The following is a 22106-nucleotide window of genomic DNA, read 5'->3' on the forward strand; positions in this document are numbered from 1 at the left end:
ATTATAACAGATAAAACAACACCACATAACAAACCTGACATCATACTCACCAATAAAAAGAAGAAATTAACACAACTAATCGAAATATCCATACCCAGTACAACAAATATACAAAAGAAAACAGGAGAAAAAATTGAAAAATACATCCAACTGGCTGAGGAAGTCAAGGACATGTGGCATGAGGATAAAGTTGACATTGTACCAATTATACTATCAACTACAGGAGTCATTCCACGCAATATCCACCAGTACATCAATGCAATACAGCTACATCCAAACTTATATATACAACTACAGAAATCCGTAATTATTGATACATGTTCAATTATCCGAAAGTTCCTAAATGCAATATAACATATACAATACAGTTAAAAGGAAGTCACACTTGATCAAGGTCCGCATCACTTTCCATTTTCGACCAGACATAACGTCTGAGAAAGGAAAGAAATGATAATAATAAATGTAATATAATTAAAATATAACTTCACTTTGAAATAAAAATATAACAGTAACCAAAATAAAGGCAGTAACCAAAATAGAGGCAGTCCGTTGAAACTGTGCATCTACAAAATGAAAATTTGTTGCTGGGTAACATTCAAAACTGTTGTGGCTGTCCCCATGCATTGTAGCAGCCTCAATGGAATGTTGTCCATGAGAAGATGAAAACTTTGCTGCTCAAACTTGTCCTACTAAGTGGTGGTCTTCCTTAGGTCATATAAGGTGTTCACTGCATTGCATGCTTGAGATTTGCTTCAATACCTGGTTTTCTCCCCCTCTTCAGGAAGACCACCAGGTGTCACATAAATCATACATATCAGTGAAGAGGATCAAGTCCATTCTTTTGAGAACTTACTTGCCCATCTCTTTTGTGCACTATGGCACTAGTGAGGTTTGTACTCGAAAATGTACTGAAACCCTAGAAGCCAAATTCATCATGTGGAGATGGTTATGTACTCTCTGGGTTGACAGAGACCTCCTAGTTGCCTCCAAAAAAGCAGCATACTGTTCCTTTGCGTTCTCCTTGGAGTACCTTCAAACCATTATTTTTAGGTAGCAGTCATCACCTGATGTTTTTGGCTGCTGACGACCACTACAAGGCAGATTTTCAATGTCTTACATCTAACAATATCTGTTGGATGCTTAAATGACATCCCTGTGTTGGTCACCAATTCCGCAGGAAACATCCTTTGCTAACAACACATATTCCCATGAAATGACATGGCTTCAACATCAGAAATAGCATAGCACAAGAACCTACATTGCATGTAAAGTGTGCAAAATTCCGCATTCCAGTGTCATCTCTATATAAAGATAAAAATGATGAAACACATTCTGTAAAAGTGGTATATAGTAACATATTGTTGTTTTGAAATGCAGCTTCAGCCTTGCAACAACTTAAATATGTTAGCTACCTTCTGCAATACATTATGAAAATATGGAATTGTGATACTCTTAACAGTGCATCTAGCATTCTTATTTGGTTTTGTCCTCTGTTTCTTTTGAATTACTTTATTCATTTGTTCACCATGTTTTCATGGCATCTCTTTGCTTTATCTAACTGTTTGACAATATTAAACTTCATTATACTATCTGCTTCAATATCAGGATTTTGAGCACTCCAGCTACTATATGGTGAAGGGCAGGTTGTTGTTTTGATGCAGCCTGCCACAGGTTCCTCTCTGGTTCCAGCTTCTTCACCACAGAGTAGCACTTGCATCCAATATTCTTAATTATTTGCTGAATATATTCCAATCCATGTCGTCCCAAATAGTTTTAAACCTCAACAGCTTTTTTGAGTACCATGAAAGTTATTCCTTGATGTCTTAACACATCCTATCATCCTGCTCGTTCTTCTTGTCAATCTTTTACACATTTTCCTCTCCTCAGTGACTCTAAGGAAAACCATTTCATCTGTTATCTTATCAATCCACCTAATTATCAACAGCCTTCTGTAGTGTCACATCCCAAATGCTTTGATCCTGTTCTTTTCCTTTGTTTATTTATTTATCTCTTGTTCTGGTGATCCATGTTGTGACACTATCACAGGATATGGAACGTGTCAATTTTACAAGCTTTTGGCCAGAATTTATGGTAATATATAAAACAAAACAAAAACAGTAAGCAGTGACTTAGATCCTACTACAAAAAAAATACATTTTAGAGATAGATAGAGATTACAAAATATAAAACAGTAAGCAGTAACTTAGGTCTCACTACAAAAATACATTTTAGAGATAGATAAAGATTACAAAATAATAAGTGTTACAGAGAAATAAGTATTGCAAAATATATGTTTACAATAAAAATATTCGGTATTACAAATACAAATTTGGGCATACATTTGCAATTTACAATACAAGAGATGTTAAACACTATAGTTCAGGAACTCTTCTAATGCATAAAATGATCCTTGCAATAGGAACTGCCTTAAGGTTTTTTTAAACAAGAGATCATCATCTACCAAACACTTAATTCTTGAAGGGAGGGCATTAAAAATCTTACAGCCACTGAAATGGACTCCTTTCTGCACCATACTTAGATTTGGCTGTTCATAGTGGATATCATGTTTCCTTCTAGTATTGTGACTGTGATATGCACTATTCAGCTTAAAGATGCATTTTTCTTTCCTTATGAAGCACATCGACGAGAATATATATTGTGCAGTGGATGTAAGTATTTCAAGCTTCTTAAAAAGATTCCTGCATGTGGCTCTAGGATGGACTCCACACATGATCCTTATGGCTCTTTTTTGTACACACAGTACTTTTTTAGCCAGTGGCTGATTTCCCCAAAATATAATTCCAAATGCCATAATTGCATGAAAGTAACCATAATACGCTGACTTCATGGTTTCCATATTTCTATAAGAAGAAAAAATACGCAATGCGAATGTTGCTGAACTTAAGTCTTTTGCACAGATCCATGATGTGGTTTGACCAATTCAGTTTGCTATCAATATGCAAGCCTGAGTATTTTGAGGAATCTACCCTGGTTATTGTCTGCTCACCAATCTTTACAAATATTTCTTCATCTTTGTACGTTTTGTGGAACTGAATGTAGTTTGTTTTACAGTAATTTAAAATAAGACCATTAATGTTTAACCAGTTCACCGTTTCATTTAAAACCTTATTTGCCATTACCTCAAGTTTATCTACTGAATTATCAATAAGTAGTGTAGTGTCATCTGCGAAAATGGTGAATCTACAATATTCCGTAGAGAGAGGAAGATCATTTATAAATATAATAAAAAGTAGGGGGCCCAGAACTGAGCCCTGCAGCACTCCACATGTGATGGTACCCCATTCTGATTCTGGAGATACTGGGACACCGTCTTGACTATCTACTACACAACTTTTTGTTTCCTATTTGACAGATATGAGTCTAGCAATTTCCCTGCTGCACCACTTATACCGAGATGTGCAGCTTTTTGTAAAAGGATTTGGTGATTTACACAGTCAAATGCTTTTGTTAGGTCACAAAATATGCCAATCACTTTCAGTTTTTTGTTGATAGATTCCAAGAGTTTGCCAGTAAATGCAAATATTGCATCTTCTGTTGACAAACCTTTCTGAAATCCAAACTGACTTTTGCCAAAGCTATTGTGCTCACTGAGATGCTTAACTATCCTGGCATGCATTAGTTTCTCTAAAACCTTTGAAAAGCTTGTCAGTAGTGATATTGGCCTATAGTTAGCAGTATCCGTCTTATCCCCCTTCTTATACAGCGGTTTTACAACTGCATACTTAAGCCTCTCAGGAACTATTCCTTGCTTAAGTGACGCATCAAAAATCTGGCAAAGGACTTTACTTACATGGCTGGAGCAGTATTTTAATAATTTGTTAGAAATGTTGTCAATTCCAGCAGAGTTTTTACTTTTCAGGGATTTAATAACTCTTTCAATTTCTTGAACAGTGACTGTTTTTACCTTCATGTGTTGTACTGAACCAGGTACTCTAGCTTTCAAAAGATTGATGGCTTGCCTCATGGACCCTTGTAAACCTATTTTTTCTGTTACTGTTAAAAAATTGTTGTTGAATGTGTCTGCAACTGTTTTTGGATCGCTAACAAGATTACTCTCACTTTTGATTTGGATATTTTCACTACAAACTGCATTTTTCCCCGTTTCCTTCTTTACAAATTTCCAGATAGTTTTTACTTTATTGCTCGAGTTGTCAATTTCTGCCTTCAAGCACATGTTCTTTGCTGCCTGAATGGTCTTATTCAGAACTTTATTGTAGATTTTATCGTGTGTAATCCTACTGTTATCATTTGAACTCCTGGCTGCAGCATATAGTTCTCTTCTTGTTTTACAAGAGATTTTGATGCCTTTAGTAATCCAAGGCTTGTTTCCAGATTTGAACAGGTTTTCTCTCACTGATTTTTTAGGAAGTGCTTCTTCAAAAAGGTTTTAACTTCATTGATAAATATATTAAATTTTGAATTAACATCAACTGTAGCATATACAGGAGACCAGTCCACAAGCCGTAATTTCTGATTAAAGGTTTCAGTGATGTGTCTGTTTATAATCCTAAATGTTTTCCAAATGAAATTTTCTTTTCTTTGTACATTCATTTGGTTTAGAGTGAGGAATTGCCCTTCATGATCAGAGAGACCATTTATAATATTTTTCATGGTTAAATTATTGCAAATATCCTTGTCTACAAATACATTATCTATTAAAGTGCTAGAGCTGGCAGTTACTCTAGTTGGAGTGTCCACCACTGGTACTAAATTGTAACAGTACATTAAATGTTCAAAATCTGTCTTGTTTCTATTTTCTGTTAAAAGGTCCACATTGAAGTCGCCCATAACAATGATAGATTTAGTTTTCCTACATAGGTGGGCCAGAAGTGATTCAGTTTGTCTTAGAAATACATTTAGATTTCCAGCAGGTGCCCTGTAAACAGCCAGAACAATAACAGTTGCACTGTCTGCTGTTAACTCAATGCCACACTCCTCAAAATGTTGTTCATCACAGTACTTGCTTAAATCTAGGGATTTATATACTATATTATTTTTTATAAATATTGCAACACCACCTTTTTCCATAACAGATCTACAGTAATGAGTAGCTAAACTAAAGTTCTCAATCTGTATCGTGTGGATCCCACTCATAATGTGATGTTCTGAGAAACACAGTATATCAGGCTCACTTTCACACTCGTCTTTTAAATTTATTAGCAACTGGTCTATTTTGAATAAAGACAAAGTTTGATTTTTTTCTCACCTCTGCATTTGCGTGATGTTTGCTAGGAGTGGCTTGTTTCAGTACATTAGTTGATAGTATTGCTTGAGGTGTGGAAAACTCATATTGAACACACACGAGAGAGATGCTTCACGCAACTTTGAATCCTCATCTCTCATGTTACTCACCATAAAAAACTCTGAGTTTGTTTTCTGTTGTGTGTAGGACGGGCAATAGTTACTGCTGAATATGTTGCTTTAGCTGTTGGTTCCGCCACTGACGATTCTGCTGCTTTTGAGGATGCTTCTTTTTCTTTTGCTGAGACTGGTCCCATACCGGTACATGGAATTTTTCTGTTCACTCTCTCTCTGTTCGCAATGATTTCATTTATCTTTTTACATACAAAGGTTTTTCCTTCATAATTTAGATGCATTCCATGTTTGGTATGCTGACATCTGTCCAATTTGCCTATATCAAGGACGCTACATTTTCCAAACAAAGAACACATCTGCTTTATTTTAATGTTAGTTTTATGAATTTCTTTATTTACACGTGAGTGATACATTAGATCATATCTGTGTGATAATGTTGTAACTATCGTATTTTTTTGTTTACTGTGTTCCACGAATTTCTTTAGTTCAGTGAGACAGTTATTTGCTTCATTTTTCGCAACATCATTTGCACCCGCTATACACACGACATAGTCATTTTTTCCCGACATTTTGTCTTGTAAATCAACACCAATAATGTTTTTTGCTGTTGCTCCTGGCTTCACAAAACCTGTTCCCTCGTATTTTGTGTTTTCTTTGAATAGTCTCATCATTTTTCTGCTGTGACTGTCCGTTAAAAATAATACATTACTTTCATCTTTGCACTGTTGTGCGTTTTGATTGATAGTGTCTTTCTCATTACCACGTGCAATAGATGTCCCATTATTATGTACAATAGATGGCATGCTCAATTTCGCACCTTCATTGTTTGCGTTAATGCTGAACTCAGAGCCTGTATCACCATTCTGATTACAAAGTTTGTTCAAAAGTTCATGTTCCCTTACCGATGTTAGGCCTAAATCCACCTCTTCACTCACGGAAAGAACTTGAAATTTGTTTTTAACCGCCAACTGTTTGGTGTTTTTACTCCCTGGTGATGCTTTCATATTCACACCTCTGTTTTTATATGGTATATTTGTCCACGCCTTAGAGTTTTTTTTGTGGAAGAGAACTGGCCTTTTGTTTGACTAATGACTCACTTATTTCTTTTCGAAGTTCTGAAATCTCACTACTCAATACACTGACAATTTGCTAAAGGCTAGAAATACACTCATTTAACTTAATAATTTCGTCCTTACAATTCACACACACTGTACTTTTACCGATATTATTTTCGTTTTTCGCACGATCACTACTCACTTGTACATACATCATCTCCGCCAAACAATGTTGTGCTCAAAATGTACAGTCTCAGAAATTTCTTACTCAAATTAAGGCTGTGTTTGATACTAGTAGACTGCTTTTGGCCAAGAATACCCTTTCAGCCTGTGCTAGTCCTTCCTCCTTCCATCATCTGTCGTTGCTTCCAAGATAGTAGAATTCCTTCACTTTGTCTGCTTTATGGTTCCCAATTTTGATGTTAGATTTATCATTAGTCTCATTTTAGCTGCTACTCATTACTCTTGTCTTTCTTGTGCTAACTCTCTATCCATAGTGTGTGCTCATTAGGCAGTTCATTCTAATCAACAGCTTATGCAATTATTCCTCACTTTCGGTAGGGATAGCTATGTCGTCAGCAAATCTTATCATTGATACCCTTTCACCTCAAATTTTAATCCCACTCCTGAACTTTGCTTTCATTTTCATCATTACTTTTTCTAGACCATCAAATCCTTTGAACATGTCTTGATGTGAAGGCTTTTCCTTTCCTAGAGCCAAACTGAGAGTGATCAAACAGATCCGAAATTTCCTTTTTCATCATTTTGTATCAGCAACTTCTACGCATGAGCTATTAAGCTGATTTTGGATAGTCTTCATGCTTATCTGCCCTTGCTGTCTTCGGGATTATGTGGATGATATTTTGCTTAAAGTCTGATAGTGTGTCTCCAGACTCATAGATTCTACAGATCAACATGAATAGTCATTTTCTTGCCACTTCGCCCAATGATTTTAGAAATTCCAAAAGTATGTTGTCTATGGCTTCTTCCTAATTTGATTGCAAGTAGTGGTGTAAAAATGCCTGGGCATTTATAAGTTGCGACAAATGACAATGCCTGGGCAAATGCCCAAACTTCATAAACACCCAGGCACTTACGTATTTCAAAAATTAGTTGATAAGCAACTCTCATACAAAAATTTAAGCTGATATTTTGTATTGGGAAAGGTGTTTTACAACACTACATCTTTATTGATTGGGTAAACGAGTTGAAAAAGCTGCTTGAGAGTTAGGAGAAAGTTATTAGTGGAAATAAATTGGACTGTAAACATAACTTTTTACATCTTTAATGAGGACAATTTTATCTTCACAGCAGTGCAGTCATACAGAAGGAGAGAAGGGAGCAGAATAGGAAACTGTAGTCTGTCTCAAATGTTTTTTTCACTGAAAACAGTTTAACATTTAAGAAGACATGTATCATCAAGAAACACATGACAGCTATTTAATATATTCAGTTATAATTTTGCTATCAATATTCATTCTTCAATAATATTCAGAGATTTGACATGGATTATAAAGTGTGTTATATTAGAAAGCGATGACCTAATATATTTTTATTTTATTTTTCGTTATACACAGGCTATCACTACACAGCTGTAAAAATGCTTCCCTATTCTTTCCTTTCGTTCTTAGTAATAAAAGCAATGAAGGGTATACATAGGTTGAAGTGTGAAAATTTACCAACTTTTAATATTGGGAGTGTTGTCCCATCTCTTCTTTTAATTGGTAAATTATATATTTTGGCAGTAAAAATGTTAAAAATTACTTTTTTATAAATGCCCAGATTTCAGGCATTTGAAACTGCTTTTGGCAAATTTGCAATAATATGCCTATTTATAAATGTCTGGACCATGTCATTAATTGCAAGTCTTCCGAAACTCTGTTAAACTCTGATATTGCTTATGTTTTCCATATCATCTCCTATTTCTTCTTCTGTCTTTTCATTAGACAGTTCCTCCTGTACTCTTTCTATCTGTGTGCTCTATCCTCTGTGTTTAACAGCGAAATTACTCTCGAGTCCAGTTCACATCTTTGCTTGTAATCTCAAGGCAGGTTGTTTCGACTTTTCTGTGTGGTGCATTAGTCCTTCTGTCAATCATCTCTTGTTTAAAATTGTTAAGGCTTTCATAGCCACTTGTTGACAAACTGCCTGGTGGCTTCTGTCTTGGTGATGATTTTTCTGATATTTTGTGAGCACGAGTGACTGGCATTGTCAAAGCTTCACCCTCCATGGAGCGTGAAGCTTTGACAGTGCTAGCCATTCATGCCAGCAAAATGTCAGTCCACCACTAGCAATGGAGGGGAAGCTTTGACAATGTCAGCTGAAGAACCAGTGACAGAAGCCAACAGGTGATTTGTCGTTTCTTGTTTGATTTCTTTACATTTTTCTGCAGCCATTACACCTTGGCTTCTCTGCTGTTCACATTTATTTCATTCCTAAGTGACTTATATTTCTGTACTCCTGAGTTTTCTTGAACATTTCTGTACTTCCTTCTTTCAAATTGAAGTATTTCTTCTGTTATGCAAGTTCACGTCACAGTTACCTTCTTTGTCTCTCCAATTTCTGTGACTGTTCTTTTTAGAGTTATCCATTTCTTTTTAAGTGAACTGCCTACTGAATTATTCATTATCACATTATCTATAGCCTCAGAGAACTTCATACAGACCTCATCATATCAGTGCACACTCCACTGCAGAGTGAAAGTTGCATTCTGGATACCTCATCATTCCTCAGTACTTGAGTATCCCAGTTGTTCCCAAATTGATTATTTTGACATTTCTCTTAAATTAAATCTATTCTTCATAATTACTACATTGCGATCTGAATCTGTATGCAATCCTGGCTACACATTCTGTTCCAATATCTGATTCAGAATCTCTGACTGATCTTGATGTAATTCAGCTGGAATCGCCACACGTCTCCAGAACTTTCCAATTATACCTCCTCCTCTTGCGAGTTTTCTACCATGTATTTGCTATTTATTGCAGAACTAAATTAGTCTTTCTCCTCCCTCATTCCTAGTACTGAACTCACAGCTTCCCATAACCCTGTCTTCTGTTCATTCACCTACTACAGCAAAACACTCACTTATCATTATTAGATTTTCATCTCCGTTTACAGTAAATACATGTTCAATACCTTAATATACTTTTTCTCTCTCTTCATCTTCTGCTTGTGAACTGTGCATGTATACCTGAACTATTGTTGTTGATAATGTTTTGCTGTTGATTGTGACATATAAAATCTTATCAAAGAACTATTCATAGTAAGTCTCTTTCTGCCATGCATTTTTAATCATGACAAATGCTACTTCCAGTGCACCATTTTTCAGCTGCTATTGATATTACACTACGAGCTGCGGCTAGAAAAAAAACCGGACTGATGCTGGAAAAAACATTTATTTACAATTATTTACAATTTCATGTTATCTCCTTCAATGTACTCTCCTCCTCGGTCTCTACACCGCTCCATACGAATTTTCCACTGTTCATAGCAATGCTGCAGATCATTTTCGGTAAGTCCATACATTAATTCCATCGCTTTTTCTTTTACTGCTTCAACAGTCTCAAATCTAGTTCCTTTCAAAGCTGACTTGACTTTAGGGAAAAGAAAAAAGTCACAGGGGGCCAAATCAGGTGAGTAGGGTGGATGATCTAAGATGGGAATGTTGTGTTTTGCCAAAAACGTCTTCACTGACAACGCACTGTGAGCTGGGGCATTGTCTTGGTGAAGGATCCATGACTTTTTTCTCCACAAATCGTTCCGTTTTCTCCGTACTCGCTCACGTAGGGTAGCCAGGACGCTAATGTAGTAATGATGATTCACTGTTTGTCCCTCTGGTACCCAATCAATGTGCACAATCCCTTTGATGTCAAAAAAAAAACAATCATCATTTCCTTGAATTTCGATTTTGACATTCATGCTTTTTTTTGTCGTGGAGAACCAGGAGTTTTCCAATGCATCGATTGGCGTTTAGTTTCGGGATCGTAAGTAAAAAACCACGATTCATCGCAAATAATAACATTTTGTAAGAAGGTGGGATCACTTTCAATGTTTTCCAGGATGTCAGAACAAATCATTCTTCGGCGTTCCTTCTGTTCAATTGTGAGACACTTTGGAACCATTTTTGAACACACTTTGTTCATGTTGAAACTTTCATGAAGAATCTGCCTAACACTTTCCTTGTCAACTCCTGTTAACTCAGACACTGCTCTGATTGTTAAACGGCGATCTTGTCGAACAAGTTTACCGATTTTTTCAATGTTTGCATCAGTTTTTGCTGACAATGGTCTGCCAGTGCGAGTGTCATCACTGGTGTCTTCGCGGCCATCTTTAAATCGTTTAAACCACTCAAACACTTGTGTTCGCGATAAACAATCATCGCCGTACACTTGTTGTAACATTACAAATGTTTCACTTGCAGATTTTCCTAGTTTGAAACAAAATTTGATGTTAACACGCTGTTCTTTCTGTACACTCAACATTTTCCGACGCACAGACAAAACGTCAACTACTTAAAACAGACGCCACGGGCAGACTGAGTGCAGGAGGCAGATGAAACTCGAGCAGTAGGCGGAGCGAGAGTCACGTGACAGGCCACGCGACTTTCAGCCTTATTGCATTCGTTTTATTGTTTCACCAGTACTAGTCCGGTTTTTTTCTAGCCACACCTCGTATATATGTCTGACTAGAAATCATTATTTTCTTTCCATTTCACTGCTCTGACATGTACCATATCCAGCCTGAGTCTTTCCATTTCTGATTTTCTATCTTCCCTATCATACTCAGACTTCTGACATTTCAGCTTCTGATTTGTAGGATGTTATCCCTTCACTGGTTATTCAGTCTTTTTTTTTTCATTGCTAACTCCACCTTGGCAGTTCCCTCCTGGATATCTGAATGTAGGACTATCCAGAATGTTTTGCCATTGAAATTCAGAATCTTTTACCAGTGGAGGGAGGATAACAACACTCAATTACAGGGAACATATTCTGTGGATAAAAATTATGTTTCTTTAACACCCCCTTGCTACAATTGTGTACATTAACTTTTACTGTGTCTTAGCTGCAACAGAAGTATTTTTTCTCAATGTAAACCTGAGGTACACATTTGTGAATGTTCAACTTTTTCGTTATGTGCAAGTGCTGCCAGTCATTGGGCATTGCTATGAAAATACCAGCAAGTCAGTGTAGCAGTGCACAGCAGCTCGTGACACGAATTTGGTTGGTTCACTATATTCCATCATGTAACTGAATATTGTTATTGTTTTTTTGCATGGTATTTGTTGAATGATCATTTTACTATTTATTGCAATAGAGAATATTTCATAATTAGTTATTTTAATTCATAAAATGAAGCCAAGTGTACAAAGCATGTTTTGAAAACATGTACATATATTTGTATAAATCTTGCATCTTAAATCATTAAAAATATCATCTAAGAGCATTATTACATAAAGAAAAATTTTACTTCCTCCAGAAAAATTCAGGTCTGAAAGGGTTAACATGGTGGTTTCCATGGGGTCTTCTGCATCCTCATGCTGTTCATCACTGCTGATTCTTCCACCTTTAGCTGCAGTTTCCCACCCCAAGACAAGAGGGTTCCCTGAACCCTCATTCATTCCTTCACCCTCTGTGACAAGGCTGTTAACAGGAGGAGGATGACTTCTTATACCAGATGTCTTCAGCTGTCATTACTGATGTTTGTTGTTCCCATCAAAATTTAACCAATGACTGGGATCAAACCTGGACCTGAGAATATTTTGATTACTAGTCAGACAAGCTATCCTGAACCACAGTGATTGTGACAAAATTTATTGTACATCAGAATATCCATTTCTGTACAAGAGATCCAAAAGGGGGTTGACAGCGACATCCATGTTTCATTCCTTTTCCTTAATTTCTGGAAAATGTTCAATATAGCTCTGTATTAACACCAATGATAGAAAATAGAGCTTACATGGTATCAGGTCATCTTTGCCACATACTTGAATACTCCTTTGCATATAGAAATCAATACTTTGCTCTTAATGGGGAATAATCTTTGGATGTGGAAATAGCTAATGACCACCAATAAAAAAATTCACATAAAATTTCCCAGCTATAATATCTGATATTCCTCCCCCTTGACACTTTCATCCAATCAAAATGTAGTATGCCAAAATACCTAGCCATTTTGAAACAATAAATATAAAGCAGCTGCTTAAGTAGTCACTCTGATGAAGGCTACCTGCAATATCAGCTGAAACTTGTATAGTTTTATTACTGCAGATGACATGATAATACACACAGAAGGATTTGATCAAAATGTCTTTGAGTACCAGCCAAGTCAGACAGGCGCACAGTACTCTGCTGCTGAGTATACCAAACCGAGTGCTGGTACCCTGAGAGTGTCTGCTGATGATACCCAATGAGAGCCGCAGAGTCTATGGAGAATGTTGTTTCTGGTTTTGAGCTTAGCAGATGTTCGTGTCAACTGCTGCTCAAAAGAAAGTATCCTATCTAACATGATCCCAAAATATTTTGTATCCATATTATGATGAAGTTTGTCTCCTTCAAAATAGACATCAAGGGCTCTGTGTGCCATCTGTAGGACAGATGAAAACATGAAACTTCTGTTTTATTTGAGTTTGGATGTAACCTTCATTTGTGAAAATAGTGACTTAAGATATGTAGATCAAGAGTTAGGATTTCTTCAGTTATGCAGATGATACAGCAATGCATATTACATGCCCTGGCACCGTAGAATAGTGTTTTGCAACTGAAAAAAATTAGAACTATTAGTGAATTGGTTTCCATGTAATGAACTCTTCTAATCCTAATAAAACTCAAGAATTAATTTTGTTAATAACTAAAGATATACAAATCAAACAATGGAAACTCCAGGTAGGAATATCAACAATGTAGGAAAAACAGATTGCTACTTACCGTAAAGATCATACATCAAGTTGCAGACAGGCACATTTAAAAGACACCCACATAAAGCTTTTGACCACAGCCTTTTTCAGCAAAAAACACACACACACACACACACACACACACACACACACACACACACACACAAAAAAAAAGCAAGCACACTTCAGGCACATGCGACTGCCAGCTCCAACATCTCGGGCCAGAATGCATTCCAGCCAGAGATGCTGGAGTTGGCGGTCGTGCATACGTGAGGTGTGGTTGCTTGTGTGAGTGTGTGTGAATGGTGTGTGTGTGTCTCTTACTGAGAAAGGCCATGGCTGAAAGCTTTATGTATCTTTTAATTGTACCTATCTGCAACTTGATGTGTCTTCTTTATGGTAAGTAGCAATCTGTCTTTTCCTACATTGTTGTAAAGATGTACAAAGTAAGCTAGTAAACAGTTAGGCTATCACATTGATTGTGTTATTAAATGGGTTGGAATGTACACTGATAAATGGAAAGTGTTACATCATGAAGCATATGTCTGATATTTATCAATTTGACAACTACACACTGGTGTCAATCTGTCAGCCATGAGCATGACACCTCAGGTGATGAACGCTACAGATTGCCACTCAGTGCCCCAGATGACTCTGTATCTATGCCATGCACATCTCTGTTGTCTGTGGTATGGTGACAATGGTAAAAAGTGCCCGGCAACTTGAGTTCTCAACACAGCTTCCAGCAATCTGTTCCTGACAGTTTGTGGTGACACACTGTCTCTAACGTCTACCCAAATTTCAGCTGTTCTCATCCATGTATTCATCAGAGCCAATCTAAGAATCCTGTAATTTTCTCTTAGTATAGTCCATTTGGAAGGACTTGTACCTAATCTTCTTTCCACACTGTTATCCTGAATCCATCTAATTTGTTCTGAAGTCATTGTGCTAAACCAAACGTCTGTGTGATCTGTCACAACAATGCTCCCTCGTCTTTTATGCAAATGATTTGATCTTTTTTAAAGTCTGAAAGATGACAATAAGCTGCATGAGCTCCATGCTCTGGATATGCTGTATTTCGTTCTCCACCTGACAAGTTTCAGTATGATTAGACACAAAGAATACTGTCATTCCCTCGTTACCAGACTAAAGATACTGGTTATTGTAAACCTGTACATCTATACAATATTATTTTATGCCAAAAGCAATTTAAGTGAGTTTGACACCAGAGAGAATATGAGAGGAAAAGTGGAATTTGTTATCCCAATACACAGACTACCTAAGAGGAAACACACACACACACACACACACACACACACACACACACACACACACACACACAATTACATGTCTAAATTTTTTTGTAAACTTCCAAATCTGCCTGTCTGTACTCTACAATACTTTTAAAGTCATGGTTTATGATTAGTTACTGGAATATCCATTTTACAAAGTAAGAGAACTGTTTGAAAAGCATTGAACCTAGCTTTTTAAGAATATTAAAAAAGAAGGAACATTAGATTTAACTATATTTCCTGTAATATAAATACATTTGGTGTCAGTTCTGTAGTTAGTGACTAAATCTGTTCTGTTTTATGTGATCAGTGGGTAATAAAGAATCTTAAATATATGTTGAAGATCAGCTTCCACTAGACTACATCAAAATGATGAGAAATTCAGAATTGTGAGTCTGCAAGGAGGTTTCCTGGCAGAAAAAGTATCCTCCATAGCCCTCGGGGAAGTTTTTAGATCTTTAACTGGAAAGACAAAGAAGGAATACATTTGAACAGAACATTTTTGAGCAACATTTGTTTTGTTGATGACATTATACTGTTTACATCTACTGCAGATAAACTTCCACAATGAATGGTAGTTGATAGAGCACTATCAAGTAAAAAATTGTTCTCACATTAAAAAATAAACAATTCAGTGAAATCTTTGTTGGAATAAAATACCATCGAGATCTATAATGCTAAAAATGCTAGATGTGATTCATTGCTACTAAAATCAACTCCTCGCAGGTTTTTAAGGTCTGGTCATATACTTGGCCTTGATTCCCAGATTTGATTTGCCACTTACCACTCACTGCAATATTTTATGAACTGACCAGTAACGTGTTCTGCAATATTTTATGAACTCACTAATAATGTGTTTGCTTCAAAGCTTAAGCTTTCATTTGGTTGCCCTTCCATTGAAATTTTTAAATAGTTGTTAGAAGCAGCAAACATGTTTTGAACTGGTGCAAAGTGCAGGATTTGAGAACTCAATGTGGTGCAAATAAAAGGTCATTTACAGGATTTGAGTCAATAATGATTTTGTATATTTCTAATAAGTGAGTTTTGAATTACTCCTTTTTGGGGAAGCTACTGTCTTTCATATTTATAAATTTTTATGTTGTAATATTTTTAATGAGTGCTGTCATTTTTCTAGTATTTTACTAATGCACCTGTAATGACAGACATCTTTGATTACATGACCATTTTTTCAGTATATTTATCCAAGTAGATATACTTGATGCTCAACATTACATGATCCTGGAGGCAATGCAGTGAGTTTGGTTTGCTCCTGAAACAAAACATCTTCACATTTTGAATTTCTTGGAGTACATTGATTTTCTTCAGCATATGTTTCCAACATAAAAGGCAGTCCTTCCTTGGTTCACAGTTACTTTATCATTGCAGAGCACACAATCTGAATTTAGTTATATGAACGGAGTGCTCAAACTGTTATATGTAGCTTACCTGTTTTTCTTTCAGCATGGGGTTGATATTGTGTGTTAATAATATTCTTTCTGTTAATAATTTTCTTTCATGTGCATGTAAGTGTGTCTTGGTTTATACATGTCAGAAATTTTATACTCTTGATGTTAAATGCTTTGAAGTCAAAGTCACAACAGCCAGCAACAAACTACTACATTATTTTGAGCTCGCATGATATCACAGTCTCACTTCGAAGACATTGCACTAACCATTGGGAGACAATCATGTGCATGATTAATAACTCACTCACAGTTACATCAGTGTGTCAGTGAATGTAGAGAATTCATTTTATTGATCATTCAGTGATAGTGTCAACACAGTGAATGATATTTACTTTGCTACTGCTGCCCTCTCCATTTTTATCCGTGACATTTTTATGTGAAATTATAGTGTGGAATATTGTAATGTCTTGAAGTGTAACATGATGATGCAGATACAACACCATCATTTCTCTGTTAGATTATGTTTGTATTCATACAAGTGTTGAATGATTTCCTTTGCTTGTTTATGTATCAGGTTTTTCATTGTAACACAAGTTTGTATTGTGGATATGTAAGAGTAAGTTATAGAGAATCACAGCCATTTTACTTGTTGATAATCTGAAAATACTATTCTTCTTTGTGGCAGATTACACGAATTTGATGAGCAGGTAAAGGCTGTCCGTGAAGGAATGGCAAAAGTAATTCCTGTTCCATTGTTGTCACTATTCAGTGGTTATGAGCTGGAAACTATGGTCTGTGGTTCTCCTGACATCCCTCTAACACTTCTGAAGTCTGTAGCTACTTACAAAGGTGAACTCAAATAATACTATTATTATTTTATGTTCTGGTTTGTTTTCATCTTGGAATTTGTTGTATATGCTACTCATTTAATTTTTTTATTTGCAGTTATATTTGCATTTGCTGTAGCATGTAACCCATTAAGCATGAGAAGGCATGCTAAGATCTTACAGTTATTTCATGAAAGTTGAAGTGCAGAACTCTACTACTGCTTTTGCTTTCTGATAGCAACACTGTTGAGACCCATCCTCTGTTTATGCACTACTGTGATATCTCTAGACTACATCCATTAAATCTGCACTGTTACTATACTGTTCCCTTTTATAAACTTACAATAGCTAGTGTCCCCGTGCATACCGTAGGACAGCTTTCATGCCCACGAACTACAACCAGAGACAAAATTTGGCATTATTCTACTTAATCAGACCAAGTATGTTGCTGTCATCTGTGGTAATTTTGTGAGTTTGCTTATGATGATATTTGTGAAATAGCTGAAGGCTGTGGTGATAATGTCATGTTTAGGAGCTCTAGTTATTTGTATTTACAAGAGGAAATCGAGAAAAAATGTCCATTGTTTATTCCACTGTACAGATCTGGCTACAGAGAAAGTAAAGTAAATACTTCTTAAACCTCCAAAAAAGTTGTATAATTTTTAAATGAAGTGAGAGCAGTTCCTCAAACCGACAGACATCTGTGTGGACCCACATTTCACAGACAAACTTATTACAAAACAGACTTGTTTATCATTGAGAGTAAACAAGCTGAAATATCAAGACAAAGATGGTCTCTGAACATAGGAGCTGTTCCTTACTTATTTCCCCATTTACTGAAATAGCTATTCAAGATATTTTAAACTAAACTAATATCCATCCAAACAGGCCTTAAAGGCCCAATGGTACCAATTGACTGCCATCTGATCCTCGGCCCATGGGCATCACTCAATGCAGATATGGAGGGGCATGTGGTTAGCAAACTATTCTCCTGGTTGTTGTCAGTTTTTGTGACCAGAGACACTACTTTCCAATCAAGTAGCTCCTCAACTGGCCTCAATGGGCTGAGTGCACCCAAAATATTACACAAAAGAAAATTGACTGTAAATCATTTGCAAAAGAAAATTTGTGGTAGAGAAGATGGTAAACAAGAGGAAAGTGAGACTGAGTCAGGATTGGAAATCACAGTAGTTTCATTAAAAAGAACATTGAAGTGTAAGTACTGGAAGTTCTGTGATTACATAATAATCTGAGAACAGCCAATGTCAAAACTAGTCTAGGAAAGCTGCATGCAGATGTCCTAGTTCATTCAACACTCAGTAAGAAACATAAAATCATGGTTGACACAGTGTTAAAGAAATGTTAATTAAAAAATAATTAGGGAATTTGGTATGATAACTAGTTTTTTTTCCGGATAGCATACTTTTAAATATTAAGTTGCCCAACGGATACAGACATTGTTTGAAGTGTGGATTGTTGTCACTTCCTTCAGAAATACATTTCCAAATTTGGCAAAGGATCTCAAATGTCCATATGGAATTAATACACATATCATCCATCAGTAACAGACTATGTCAGTTTGCACATAGCACAGTATGTTTACATTCCTGTAAAACCTTCATTATCTTTCAGTGAAAACTGTGATTGTAAACATGAATATTCGTTGAGATAGTACATAAACCAAATGGGGACATTAGCCAGATATTCCAGACAAAATCAGAGAGACAGAGTTTGGGAATGGGAAGACATAATTTCACAGAAGCTCAAGCTGATTCACAATTTGTGCTGGTAATTCTGGAAAGCAACTCAGCAAAGGAACATTTGATTTATCACATGTCAGGGTATGTGGTTCATCAAGCAAGAAGAGTTACAAAATGCCATAAGTTTGTGTGCCTTTCACTTATAAATTTGTTTGATATGCCGTAATGTTTGTTTACATCTATTAGAGACTATGGCACCACTCCAAGAAAGATATTGCTGACATCTCCATCAATAAATGTCTTCTGTTTTCTTATGCAGGTATAAAGTATTGTTAAGACAAATGTCCATGTCGACAGTTTGTGGAGCAACATAACTTTTTAAAATGCATAAACAGTTTGGATCTTAATGTTGACACTTTCAACATACATTGCAGCAGAGATCAAGAGATGAATGTCATTCCTAAGCTGAATGTTAATTATGTGGGATGCCTGTTTTTAACAGGCATTAAACAAATTTGGAAGGAAATGAAATCCTCAGAAATGTTGAAGTCTGCCCAAAAACTAAATAGACTACCTGAAAACTGATGTCCACTCACACATTTTTTAATGTAATGACATTAATGTATGTTCATGAATGTATGATGAGTCTGTGGATTCCAATCGCCATAGCAATGTGTACTTCTTTGTGTCACTAATGGAGCAACTGCAGTTTAGCAGCAAATGATCTACTAAAGTTTTATGTTGCTTCTTAGTTGCAAAGTAGTTGTATAAGAGTCCCTCTATGTTTCTGAACATAGGTGATTCAGGGACATTGTTCTGAGTGTTACAGCAGTTAATAGCTCCTACTTTTGACGCGGTATTGTAATGTGTCTGTTTAAGCATTCTTCTAAAAGCACTGTAATTTTGATGACCTAAAATATCTCTGTTTGTTCTACATGTATTAATATTACCCCCTTATCCCCGGTGAATAGTTATCCCTGGAGAACTCAACAGATTTGCTTCAAACATGGCAGGTAGGGAAAATGGTGTAAACTTACTTGTACAAACCATGCCAACAAAACAACAAAATGTATTTTCTTCACCAGGTATTCCACTTGTAAAAGTGCAGCCCATGACATTCATCAGTCACTGTTACCATAGCATCCACTTTTATTGCAGCTTCAGAAATCAGTTATGTATCAAGGGAAGGTTTGCATGTGAAACCTTAACTATGATGTGTTCAAGAGGGGTTGTTGTTGTCCTTGTCATTGTTGTTGTTGTTGGTGGTGGTGGTGGTGGTGGTGGTGGTGGTGGTGGTGGTGGTCTTCAGTGCAGTGACTGGTTTGATGCAGCTCTCCATGCTACCCTATCCTGTGCAAGCTGCTTCATCTCCAAGTACCTGCTGCAACCTACATCCTTCTGAATCTGATTAGTGTGTGTCTAGAATTTTTACCCTCCATGCTGCTCTCCAGTACAAAATTGGTGATCCCTTGATGCCTCAGAACATGTCCTATCAACTGATCCCTTCTTCTAGTGAAGTTGTGCCACAAATTCCTCTTCTTCCCAATTCTATTCAGTGCCTCCTCACTAGTTATGTGGTCTATCCATCTAATCTTCATCATTCTTCTGTAGCACCACATTTTGAAAGCCTCTATTCTCTTCTTCTCTAAACTATTTATCATCCATGTTTCTTTTCCATATATGCTACACTCCATACAAATACTTTCAGAAGAGATTTCCTGACACTTATATCTCTAGTTGGTGTTGACAAATATCTCTTCTTCAGAAATGCTTGCCATTGCTAGTCTACATTTTATATCCTCCCTACTTCGACCATCATCAGTTATTTTGCTCCCCAAATAGCAAAACTCCTTTACTACTTTAAGTGTCTCATTTCCTAATCTAATCCCCTCAGCATCACCCGATTTAATTTGACTACATTCCATTATCCTCGTTTTGCTTTTGTTGATGTTCATCTCATACCCTCCTTTCAAGACACTGTCCATTCCGTTCAACTGCTCTTCCAGATCCTTTGCTGTCTCTGACAGAATTACAATGTCATTGCCAAAGCTCAAAGTTTTTATTTCTTCTCCATGGATTTTAATACCTACTCCAAATTTTTCTTTTGTTTCCTTTACTGTTTGCTCAATATACAGATTGAATAACATCACGGATAGGCTACAACCCTGTCTCATTCCCTTCCCAACCACTGCTTCCCTTTCATGCCCCTCGACTCTTATAACTGCCATCTGGTTTCTAAACAAATTGTAAATAGCCTTTTGTTCCTTGTATTTGACACCTACCACTTTCAGAATTTGAAAGACAGTATTCCAGTCAACATTGTCAAAATCTTTCTCTAAGTCTACAAATGCTAGAAACATAGGTTTTCCTTTCCTTAATCTATCTTCTAAGATAAGTGCTCTGTCACTCGTCACACAGTATTATATCTCCCATTTCATCTTCATTTACGTTCTCTTTCATTTCCATAATATTGCCCTCTAGTACGTCGCCCTTGTATAGACCCTCTATATACTCCTTCCACCTTTCTGCTTTCCCTTCTTTGCTTTGAACTGGTTTTCCATCTGAGCTCTTGATATTCGTGCAAGTGGTTCTCTTTTCTCCAAAGGTCTCCTTAATTTTCCTGTAGGTAGTATCTATCTTACCGCTAGTGATACATGCCTCTACATCCTTACATTTGGCCTCTAGCCATCCCTGCTTAGCCATTTTGCACTTCCTATTGATCTCATTTTTGAGACATTTGTTTTCCTTGTTGCTAGCTCCATTTACTGTAATTTTATATTTCCTCCTTTCATCAATCAAATTAAATATATCTTCTGTTACCCAAGGATTTGTATTAGGCTTCGTCTTTTTACCTACTTGATCCTCTGCTGCCTTCACTATTTCATGTCTCAAAGCTACCCATTCATCTTCTACTGTATTTCTTTCCCCCATTCTTGTCAATTGTTTCCTGCACTCTCTGAAACTCTCTACAATCTGTGGACCTTTCAGTTTATCAAGGTCCCATCTCCTTAAATTCGTACCTTTTCGAAGTTTCTTCAGTTTTAGTCTGCAGTTCAAAACCAATAAATTGTGGTCAGAGTCCACATATGCCCCTGGAAATGTCTTACAATTTAAAACCTGATTCCTAAATCTCTGTTTTACCATTATATAATCTATCTGAAACCTATCAGTGTCTCCAGGCCTCTTCCACATATACAACCTTCTTTCATGATTCTTAAACCAAGTGTTAGATATGATTGAGTTGTGCTCTGTGCAAAATTCTACCAAGCGGCTTCCTCTTTCATTCCTTATCCCCATTCCATACTCACCTACTACTTTTCCTTCTCTTCCTTTTCCTACTATCAAATTCCAGTCCCCCATGACTATTAAATTTTTGTCTCCTCTCAGTATCTGAATGATTTCTTTTATCCCTACATACATTTCTTCAATCTCTTCATCATCTTCAGAGCTAGTTTGCATATAAACTTGTACTACTGTGGTAGGCATGGGCTTTATGACTATCTTGCCTACAATAATTCAATCACTATGCTGTTTGTAGTAGCTTACCCGCACTCCTATTTTTTATTCATTGTTAAACCTATTCCTGCATTACCC

At 36.5% G+C, this 22106-nt stretch overlaps 1 protein-coding gene across 1 annotated transcript in view; it reads left to right on the top strand.

Moving 5' to 3' along the window:
- LOC126248847 (E3 ubiquitin-protein ligase HERC2) overlaps window positions 1-22106 on the top strand; it is an 851297-nt gene that overhangs the window by 800117 nt on the left and 29074 nt on the right. Inside the window, exon 81 of the mRNA XM_049950269.1 lies at window positions 16671-16834. Coding sequence (XP_049806226.1) covers window positions 16671-16834 — 164 coding nt within the window. The remainder of the gene's footprint in view (window positions 1-16670; window positions 16835-22106) is intronic.

The sequence above is a fragment of the Schistocerca nitens genome, chromosome 3, assembly GCF_023898315.1.
Source record: "Schistocerca nitens isolate TAMUIC-IGC-003100 chromosome 3, iqSchNite1.1, whole genome shotgun sequence".
Taxonomy (NCBI): Eukaryota; Metazoa; Arthropoda; class Insecta; order Orthoptera; family Acrididae; genus Schistocerca; species Schistocerca nitens.